We start from the raw sequence: 10,933 nt of genomic DNA, 5'->3' as shown, positions 1-10,933 counted from the left end.
TCATCTTAGTTGTGTGCGAACCATACACAGCCTCCTCAAATTCATGAGGTTCACACAGTATGTGATTAGAACTTGGAATGTTCTTGTTCTTGTGTATAATCTCAGGTTCAAACACATCCTCGATGATAACTTTGTAAACATTTTCAACAAAAACTTTGTTGCTTTGAACATGAGGTTTCTGAGAATTAGACTGGGCTTTAACAGTTTCAGAATTAACATGAGGTTTACTTTGTTTAAAATTTTCTGAAATCACAGGCTTTTTAAGAATAACATCTTCTTCAGTTGGAGTAAAAGGATTAATTTTATAATCATTGTGAAATGGTGGTGGGATTTCAACAAAACCTATACCTTTTTTTGAATCCTTTTGTTTTCCAGAAACTTCAATAATTTCATTCAACAGAAACGAGGAGTTTCGAAATTTACCCAATTTGTTCTTCAACTCAAGAACCTCATTTTCAAGTTCGGTTATTTTTGAACGATGTTTCAAGATTTCTTGAAAATTTTGGTCATTGATTGTCATTTTCACAGATAACTCTGCTTTAAGATCATGATTGCTTATAGTCAATGCCTCAATTTTCTCTCTCGAGTTAATTTGAGAGGTCAAGGATTGCCTATAAGTATCTTTTAAAGACACAATCTCTTTTAACATATTATCATTCTGAAGTTTTAATGAGTCTATCTTTGACTTATTATACTCACAATCAACACATGATAATTTAGAACTTGAATTACTAACCTCGCTTTGTTTGGCCATGCAAGCAGATGTAGCAGAATCACTGATCTTAGCCATACAAGCAAAGCTAGTTGGAAGCTTTTCACTTTGATTATCAGATTCAGACTCAGTTTCAGCGTCAGAAGAAACTTCACTTCCACTTATATCTTGTGTGTATTCAGGAAACCCAAACATAGCTAGATTAGCTTGATTATCATTGCACAATAGTCGTTGTGACCAATCACCTCCATCAGCTAACACTGCATGTGACCCAGAAGTAGACGGTTTCTTTTCAGTATCATTAACCCGTGGTGTAGAAGAGTTTTGATTTTGACCACGAGGACCAGTATACTCCTTCTTTGGCTTGTCACATTCTTTCGCAAAGTGTCCGAATTCTTGACAATTATAACACTTTACCTTCAACTTGTCAAAACCCAACTTCTTATTCAGAGCAGGAAGATCTTTTCTGGTCCTTTGCATAAATCTTTTTACCTTACGAACAATCATTGCCATGTTCCACTTTAAATCCATGAGTTCAAGATCATCGGGGTCAATTTGATCATAGTCTTCATCGGTTAAATCACTTGTTGCAATCTTGCTACTCACCAAATTCTCGTAAGAAGACATAAAGGCAGACAAAAATGCAAAGTTTTGTTCAGCTTCCTTTATGTTTACATTAGTTTAAGATGAGAATTGACTTGTAGATGATGAAGTTCCCGATCCTCCAGATGAACCAGAGATACCAGAAGATTCAGGATTTCCAGCTGTGTAGAAACAGGCTCGTGGATCACTATACATTGTAGTAGCATTCTCACTTGCAGCTTGAGTAAGGAAAGCAGTTAGTGGAGAAATAGTTGAACTTAGAGGCATACTACCACCATATAAAGAAGGATCTTGACTTTCCTTAGAAGATTTCTGGCACTTAAGATCATATTCCCTAGCTTCAATCTTTTGTAAGAATTCAATAGCAGTCAAATCTTCATTCAAGAAATAGTTATTCTCCTTGAGAACCATTTAGAATGTGGAATAAGAACTTGGAAGTACACTCTTAATAGTATCAATTTTATCCCTCTCAGAGACATCTAATTTCATCTTGTCCATCTCAGCAATCAAGTGATTGAATCTCGTAGTCATTTCTTCAACCGTCTCACCTTTCAATAAATTAAAGTTTCTGAATTGAAACTTAAGCATCACCTTTTTGCTTTCAGCCGTGTTACCCATACTTCTCATTCGAATATGTTGAAACAAAGAAGAACATATTTTTATACTACCAACTTGGTGAAAAATATTCTCAGGCAAAGCCATGGTTAGAGTAGAATAAGCTTTTGTCTCGATCTCTAGTGCTTTCTTTTCTTCAACTGAATATTGAGAAATGGCTTTAGGTGTATAACCTATATTCTCATCTCTAATCATAGGTACAGTATAGACTTCATCTAAGCAGTATGAACAATCAGGATGAACTGATCCTAAATGGGCACGAAACCGAGGTTCCCACTTGGCAAAGTCACTGAACTTCATCAATCTTGTACATTTTGAATGTGAACCTATCTCGGTATCAAGTTGTAACATTTGTTGCATCAACATATTTTGAGACGCTAATGCATACATACCGACCATCTTTGACAAGTTTTAAAATTCAAGGGAGTAACGAATCAAACAGCAAATAAGGTTTAACAAACTGTGAACAGTTGTAGAGAACTGTGAACAGTTGTAGCGAACAGTGAACGAATCAAATCTTAACGAAGTTACGATTGATCAGTCAACGAATCACAATTGAGTTTAACGAATCAACCAACGAATCAAAAGATTAACGAATTAAAAATTCAGACTAACGAATTAACTAAGCAAGTCACAAGAATCAGCTTAGCGAATTAAAAGTTAATCAGTAGCGAATCACCAAGAAAAACTTAGCGAAATGAGATAACGAACCAGCTACAGTTGATAGCGAATCAACTATAACGAATCAGGTTGTTACAACCGTTTGTAACAAACTCTGACACCTTATGCCACGTGGCAAAGGTTGTTATGACACAAATCCCAACGTGGACACGTGTCACACGAATCAGTTTATCCAATTGACGAATCAGATAACACGAATTAACAACTCACAAAAACTGGCTAACAAATTACTTGAAATGGATAAGGAATTAACAAATTTGATGAACGAATCAAGGTAAACAGGATAGCGAATCAATAGAACGAATCATATTCATCATGAATCTTCAAATCTTCAACGAGAAATTCCAGAAATCTGGAAATGATGAACACTAAAACCAGAAACCCAGAATACATAAATTTGTAATACAACCTTAATTCTTAACAAAATCACACAAATAACCTATCAATCAACTCGCAAACCAATTGCGAATCCAAAACACCGAATCTCGTAACCAATTACTCCATTCCTCGAATTCAATTATACCAAAAACCGATCTCTGTTTCGAACTTAAACCAAAACCAAAATCAATCCACATAAAACCAATTCAAACTAAATTCCAATTCACAGAACTTTCCCAATACACCAAACACCTCAAATCCAATCCAAACCAACTATAAATCAATCAATTATCCATAAATTGATTCAAATTTAACCAAAACATAACATATTAACTAATTAAGCATTTAAACTCTAAATAAACACCAAATCAAGTGTAATTGAGCCCCGAAAGCTCTGATACCACTTGTTAATCCAATAACTATAACACTAATAGATCTCAGATCTGTGGATAATCGTTTAATACGTTTATATAGATCTAGCTCATAATTACTATAGATTTAGTGTTGTATGTGTTTATATATTATCAGTATATGTATACTAGTAATTCGTATAATATTAGTTTGAAGATTGAGAGAACGATTGGACAGAGATTCGATAATTAACTCTCTAAACTTAAATTAACAGTGAACAGTGTTCACTATATATGGAAGGAGGTCTGGTTCGCTAACATCCCTACAGAACCAGACACTGCTTCGTTACATACATTAATTTAGACGAAACACCCCCTGATTCGTTAACATTCCCTAACGAATCAAGAGGGAATACACTTAATGTCTTAGTTCGCTAACATCCCCTAGAGAACTAGACTTTAAACCTAACGAACTAGATAATAATTTAACTAATTATTACATTAAATAATAAACAAAATGTTAACGATAATTACAAAGACTCAAGACGCAAAACTGTGCACTAACATTAGTTTTATGTAATTTGGTTTTCTATATTAATGTAAATGGGTAATTTGGTTTTCTATATTAATGTAAATGTTATTATTGTAAATGTTATTATTATATTTTGGTTGTGTATTTGAAGCGTAGTTGATTTTGATTTTTTATAATTAACTTTAAAATAGATGTTAGTGTGAGTGAATAACAAAATAGACTTAAAATTTAATTTTTGGTAGTTGAGACAGTAATTTATTGTAGTTCCATTGATTTGTAGCGTATCTAGTAAGATATACCAGTTTTTTTATTTTAATTAACTTGAATGTAGGCTATTATTACATAAATATATTTCCAAGATTTTTGACAGGTATTTAAAGCGTACAAAAGCGTGTGATATACTAGTTTTTTTATTAATTAACTTGAATGTAGGCTATCATTACATAAATATATTTCCAAGATTTTGGACAGGTAGTAGGTATAAATGTAATTAATTTCAAAAATTAATTAGCTTCTGTGCGTTTCCAAAGTGTGTGGAAACCATTTTGACAGGTATTAATTAGTATGCAGTTATAGTGTGTTATACACTCAACAACCAACTATATAACAACAGAGATTTAATGACTGCAATAAAACTGGTGACTGAAATTTATTACACTTTTATATATGTTATGTGAATTCCAAACTTGGCCAAGCAGAAAAAATCTAAGGTTTCCACAGATCTTAAACTTCCTAAAGATATTAGATATTGATAAAATCCTTTCCAAAACTCAATGCCATCACCAAATCTTAAATCTAAGGTTACTGGTGACGGCATTGAGTTTGGAAGCGGTTTTTCAAAACTGAATTTTATTTGTTCAAAGGCTTCTTTAAAGTCTGGAGGGTACAATTTTGGTATGCAGGTTAGTGAAAAAAAGGGCATAATGGTCTTTTTTTATAAAATGAGTTGATAATGTTTTTGCAGGAAACCAGCTGTTGAAAAATATGTTGAAACATAACCAAATAGAGGTTGTGCAAGAAACAAAACCATCAGACGAGAAATGATGACTGTCACCGAACCATGAACACCCTAGACACCATGATGCATTTTTGGGCTTTCTTTGTATTAATGTAACTTTGATATAGCATGAGTCAGTTATGAGTGTAATGACTTTATTGATCTTACTATGGTACACTACAAGTCAATTGTGACTTTTATCGATGTAACATAATGTATGTTTGAACTTGACACCAATTGACCAAAATAGCCAGAAGATGAAATGAATTCAACAAACCGGCCTGTACGTATAAGTAGTAATAGTATTAAAAACAACCAATATTTCTTTAGTTTGAATTAATAAGTACAAAGTAAAGAATGGTGATATCATGTATCACAACTATATTTAAACATTATAAACAGGGTGTCAATCTTCATTACGAATAGTTGTAGGCTTTTTCCCAGGCCTCCAGTAATCATCCGAGGACTCATTACGAAGTAGTTGATTTGGTTGTACAAGTGGCAATGTATTACCCTCATGAGGGAAAGTTACCGTACTAAATTCCTCATTGACCTCGTCATACGAATGCTTATAATTCTTGGGTAGAGTCAGGAGGACAACATGCTTTTTTCTATCCAGCTGATCTTGAACATAATACACCTGGCGTGCTTGCGAGGCCAATATGAACGGATCATCCTTGTGGCCAAATTTGTTTAGGTCGACCGACGTGTAACCAAGAATATCATGTTTGACATGTTTACGGTCAACCCATTGGCACATGAAGACCGGAATTCTTTTAGTATGATAATCTAGGACCCATATCTCTTGCAAAACCCCAAAATAAAATTTTTGTCCATACGTACCACGTCTTTTTTGATGTGCATGTCATCCCCCTCTACACCAGCCCCGCTGTTCTGGTAAACTCTACCATCATGAGATTTTGTACAAAATTCAAAACCGTTCATGTCGTACGAGTCATATTTGTAAATGTTGCGGTGTGCTCCGTGTGCAATCCACTTTATGGTTTCCGATACAGAACCTGGGGAGCCCGCTAGCTCTCTTTCAACCTGAATTTCATTACAAGGATTAGATTCTTCACCTACATTGCAGAAACTATAAAAGAATTTTAAAAATTATAGAAGGCTTAATAAATTGATCTACCTTTTCGCGTAACCGGTCACCAAACTTTAAAGTATGCTCCTTCTTCAGCAATGCTTATCGTTTACCAGGCATTTGGTTTTTCAAAGAGGTCTTGTGTTTTCTACAAGTAGGAGTGTAATATATTGTGAATTAATATATATATATATATATATATATATATATATATATATATATTAATTTTGGGTGTGTTTGCTGAGCGTTTTAGGTTTTTTCCTTTGTTTTTGCCTTTAAACGTCTCGCGTAACTACCATATGTTAAGGCATTAGCGTATAGTATCTGCACCCTATATATATATATATGTATAATTTAGAGTATATATGTTAGTAATACTTACTCGATATACGACGCTATTTCAGCGTATTCTGCAGCACATAGAAATGTGCCCTCTTGAAAAGATCAGGAGAAACTTCAACTGATTTAACGCCTGTGACAGGAATTGTCTCCCCATTATCATCATGATTATCATGTGGAATACCAACAGTACTCTTGATGTTTTTTTGGTATTCGCTCAGAAACTCGATTGTTTCTTCCGCAATGTTCTCCTCAACAATGCACCCTTCGGGATAAGTTTTGTTTCGCACATGCCCTTTGATAACCTTCATACACCTTTCAAAGGGATACATCCAACGTAAGCATGGTGGCCCACATAATTTTATCTCTCTTACAAGGTGCACGGTTAAGTGAACCATGACATCAAAAAATGATGGCGGAAAGTACTTCTTCAGCAGGCACAATGTAACTATTTGCTCTTCCTGCATCTTATCAAGCTCTTCTACAATTATTTCTTTGCTACAAATTGACTTGAAAAAAAAACAAAGCCTGATTATAGCATTTCTCATTGGTTCTGGCATGATAGACCGTATTGCAAGGGGCAGAAACTGTTGCATAAGCATGCGATAATCATGTGATTTAAGGCCTTGTAGCTTCCTTTCTTTAAGATTCACCAAACTAGAGAAGTTAGAACAATACCCTAGTGGAGCCTTCAGTTTATACAGTGTTTCAAGAACCATGTCTTTTTATTGCGCTGATTATGTGAAGCATGCTGCAGGCAGTTCTGTATTGTTGCCTTTTGCTTTCGGTTGCAACTCCTTTTTAATCCCTAAAAACTCCAAATCCTTTCTAGCTGCTAATCCGTCTTTTGTACTACCGGGAATGTTCAGCAACGTCCTGACAGTACTCTCTGCCACATTTTTTTCAACATGCATCAAATCAATACAATGTTGGACAGGTAAATACTTCCAATAGCTGAGTCGTTGCTACCATATGTTGAACTTCTTCCAATATGGCTGCGGCGTTGTGTTATCCCTTTTCCTCTTACTCCTAATTAGGGATTCAGATCCCTTTCACCATTAATTTTTAATCTTTTTGACCTCGTCGTATATCTCTTCCCCTGTCATAGGCTCTTTAGCGGTTCTCATCTCCTCTTTTCCGTTGAACGTCTTTGTTTGTTTTCTGAAAGGGAGGTCATGTGATAAATACCTTCTGTGGGCAGCATAACTCTGCTTCTTTGTGTGATAAAGTCGAACACACTGAGTGTCGCCCCGACACCCCACACAACCTTTGAATCCACTGTAAGGGAAACCACATATTGTACCAAGAGCAGGGTAATCATTAATCGTCCATAGCATAACTGCACGTAGTGTAAACATTTCTTGTTTATATGCATCATATGTTGGCTCTCCGACCTCAAATAAATATGCTAGATCGTCAATTAAAGGCTACAAAAACACATCAATCTTGTTTCATGGCACTCCGGATATTATTAATAAGGAAAGCATGATGAATTTTCTTTTCATACACATCCAAGGTGGAAGGTTGTAAATGACTGCTAAAACAGGCCAGGCACTGTGGTTTATGTTGCCTCTATGTACGTCGACCCCATCAGTGCAAATCTATAGACGAAGATTTCTTGGATCGCTTCCGATGGTATCGGAGTACCTGTCATCTATGGCTTTCCATGCTGGTGAATCTGATGGGTGGCGTAAAACATTGGGTTTATTGGTACTCGTGGCGTGCCATGTTAAATTCTCTGTTGTGGTCTTTGATTGAAAGAGGCGCTTGAATTGTGAAATAATGGGAAAGTACCACAGTACCTTAGCGGGCGTGTTTATGTAAGTTTTGTTAGTCTTCTCATCCACCTTCCACCTTGACTTGTTACAAACTGGACATGCTTCCAAATCCTTGTAATCCTTATAGTAAATAATGCAGTCATTGATACACACATGTATCTTTTCGTATCCTGAGCCCATTGCCTTCATCATCCTTTTGCCCTCATACATATTATTTACAATTTCGTTATCTGCAGGTAGCATCTTTTTCAACAATTTCAGAAGTTCATCAACGAACTTATGAGATACCCCGTGCTTGCTCTTCAATTTGAGTAGTTGTACTAATGCAGACAACTTGGTTAAGTCAAGACATCCTTTATATAGGGGCTTCTCAGCGTCAACAAGTAGTTGTAGAAACTGTTGATACTTCTTGTCGCCTTTGAAATTGTCTTTTGTAGCATTTACCATTTCTACAGTTTCACAGGCATCTGTTGGAATGTTGGTGTCAATAAACCCAGTATTATTATCATAATTAGTTGGAATGCAGGTGCAGGCAAACCCAGTATTATTAACATAATTAGTTGGAATGTTGGTGTCGGCTTCTACATATTTTATCCAAGTAGTATAATTCTTATCAATTCCAAACTTGTACAAGTGATGTTCTACATCGTCTACACTAAGAGATACGTGGTTTACACACCGAACACACGGATATGAAACATAAATTGGTGGTGATGTCTCCTTGAAATTACAAACTGAAAAATGTAGAAATGCCTTAACACCATCTATATATGCTTTACTGCACCTGTCGCCTACTGACATCCAAAACTTATCCATATTCCAAGAATTTTTTTATTAACTGTGTCATCAACGATATATATGTACTAATTAACGCCCATAAATGTAACTGACTAAAAGCAAAAATATTTGGTACTCACCTGAGATTAATGAAGCTGTTTGGTAGGATTGAGATTGATGAGAGTTCAATAAATACACTAGCAAATTATTTATTAGGGTTTGGTGAGATTGTGAGATTTTATTTGGTCAATACTAATTGATTTGTGAGTCTTCCAGAAGATAACTCGATTAATTGGCGGGTAAAAATGAAAATTTTAAACTTCTAAATTTCGTTATATAAATATTAGAAGAGGTTCTATTACGTTCTCAGGGTGTAGCTCAAACGGTTGAGGCGCTTGTGATTAAACATAGATTGCAAATATCGCGAGTTCGAAACTCAGGAGGGAACATATTTTTATTGATTTTTTATAATAACCTCTTTTTAATGAAATAAATACACTGTGATTTTGGAAACACTCAAACTAAACTACTCATTAAAAGGCCTTTAAATGCGTTCAGAAACATAAAAATACATCATAATAGCTGGTCTAAAATCATTACAAAGTTTCTTAGCTTTTAATTACAAAACTAATTAAAAGCACTAAAAACAACAAGAAGCAAATAAAATACAATATCTTCACTTTTTTTTCTGATTCAATCCTTGAAGCTACACTCCTTGCAAGTTGATCCTCTAATGACTTATTTTCCCTTATCAAGATAGGAATTATGTCTGTACATCTTGTGTACACATCAGATCTTGTGGACGAAACACAGTCAGACCATATAAAGAAATCACATTTTTTGCCCTAAGTTAAAAAAAGTAGAGTTTATGGTCAACAATTGTAGATAAATTCCAACTTCATTTGCAATTTCACTAACCTGAGATGCACAATTGTAGAACCTCCGACCTGGATTTTTGGTGGTGCTTGATGTTCTTTGAATGGCTTCTTGACCATAAAAACAATAAATTGAGATCGATTGCTTCTGTTACTGGATGTGGTGGTCTTCGATGAGATTTCTTCCATGGTTAAAAAGGAGTTTTTATTGAAAACAAAACTAGATATATAAGTATATATATAGGAGGGTTTAGAAAGGAGTTGTTGTGCACATGCGTGTTACTAGCGTTTTAGGATATTTATATATGTCTTTGTACAGTAGCGGGTTGCAAGCGTAATAGACTCTTTTGAACAATTATATAACATATTTTAACCTAATTGATTACACACATTTTTAACAAAGAAAGATGAGAACCATTAATCCATATTTACCATTCATCAAAAGATGCATCACAAAAAGTACCATTAATTACAATACATAAAACATGTTAAGAAAGCATTTTAAGATAATCCATATTTACCATTCATCAAAACATGCCATACAAAAAGTAGCATTAATTACAATACATCACAAAAAAACCAAGATCAGCAAAGCTAACATCACCATCACTCCGCCTTGTCCACAGTCTCCACCCCCATCTCCTTAAAACTCATGTTGGTTGACACCGTAGTTATAGTGTCAACCAGGGTCTCACACACTGAGTTGTAGCATTCATACTGTTGTTTCTGATAATCAGCAACCATTGCTCGAAACTCATTGTCGTCTTCCCACAACATGAGTTTACAGGAGTGGAAGGTCTTTGTTTTTTCGAATGCGAGTGTAGCCCTAGTCGCTTCGACTTTCTTCAACACAGTGTCGTCTTTCTCTTTCTGAAGATCTATCGTTGTTTTCACTATGGTCTTCACGGTTTTGTCAGAAGAATACATTTTTATTATCTTTCTGAAACTGTTAGTGTGATTGAATAACCAAACTTAATGTAGTTAAGTTTGATTTGTAGTAAGATCTAGTAAGATATAGCTTAACTTTAATGTAGGCCATCATTACCATAATATTTTTCCCGGCATTTTTGACAGCTGAGTATAATTGTGATCAATTAATTCTGACAGGTGATATAAATGCAAGTAATCTTTAGATTAAACAAAAACACATGATACAAGTTTGTGCTTTTTCCAAGCGTGGGACACCCTTTTGTTTTATTATTA

At 34.8% G+C, this 10,933-nt stretch overlaps 1 protein-coding gene across 1 annotated transcript; it reads right to left on the bottom strand.

The window, feature by feature from the left end:
• Positions 1-7,817: 7,817 nt before the first annotated feature.
• On the bottom strand, positions 7,818-9,676 carry LOC143565868 (uncharacterized). Its single transcript, XM_077052712.1, has 2 exons — positions 9,566-9,676; positions 7,818-9,384 (listed from the first exon to the last, which is right to left on the bottom strand). The coding sequence occupies exon 2, from the start codon at positions 8,892-8,894 to the stop codon at positions 7,902-7,904; it is 993 nt and encodes a 330-aa protein (XP_076908827.1). The 5' UTR covers positions 8,895-9,384; positions 9,566-9,676; the 3' UTR covers positions 7,818-7,901.
• Positions 9,677-10,933: the final 1,257 nt, after the last annotated feature.

This window comes from Bidens hawaiensis, unplaced genomic scaffold (assembly GCF_021521415.1).
Source record: "Bidens hawaiensis isolate Kalapana, Puna unplaced genomic scaffold, B.hawaiensis_p1.1 tig00022556_1, whole genome shotgun sequence".
Lineage (NCBI taxonomy): Eukaryota > Viridiplantae > Streptophyta > Magnoliopsida > Asterales > Asteraceae > Bidens > Bidens hawaiensis.
This window is presented reverse-complemented; position numbering and strand designations above follow the sequence as displayed.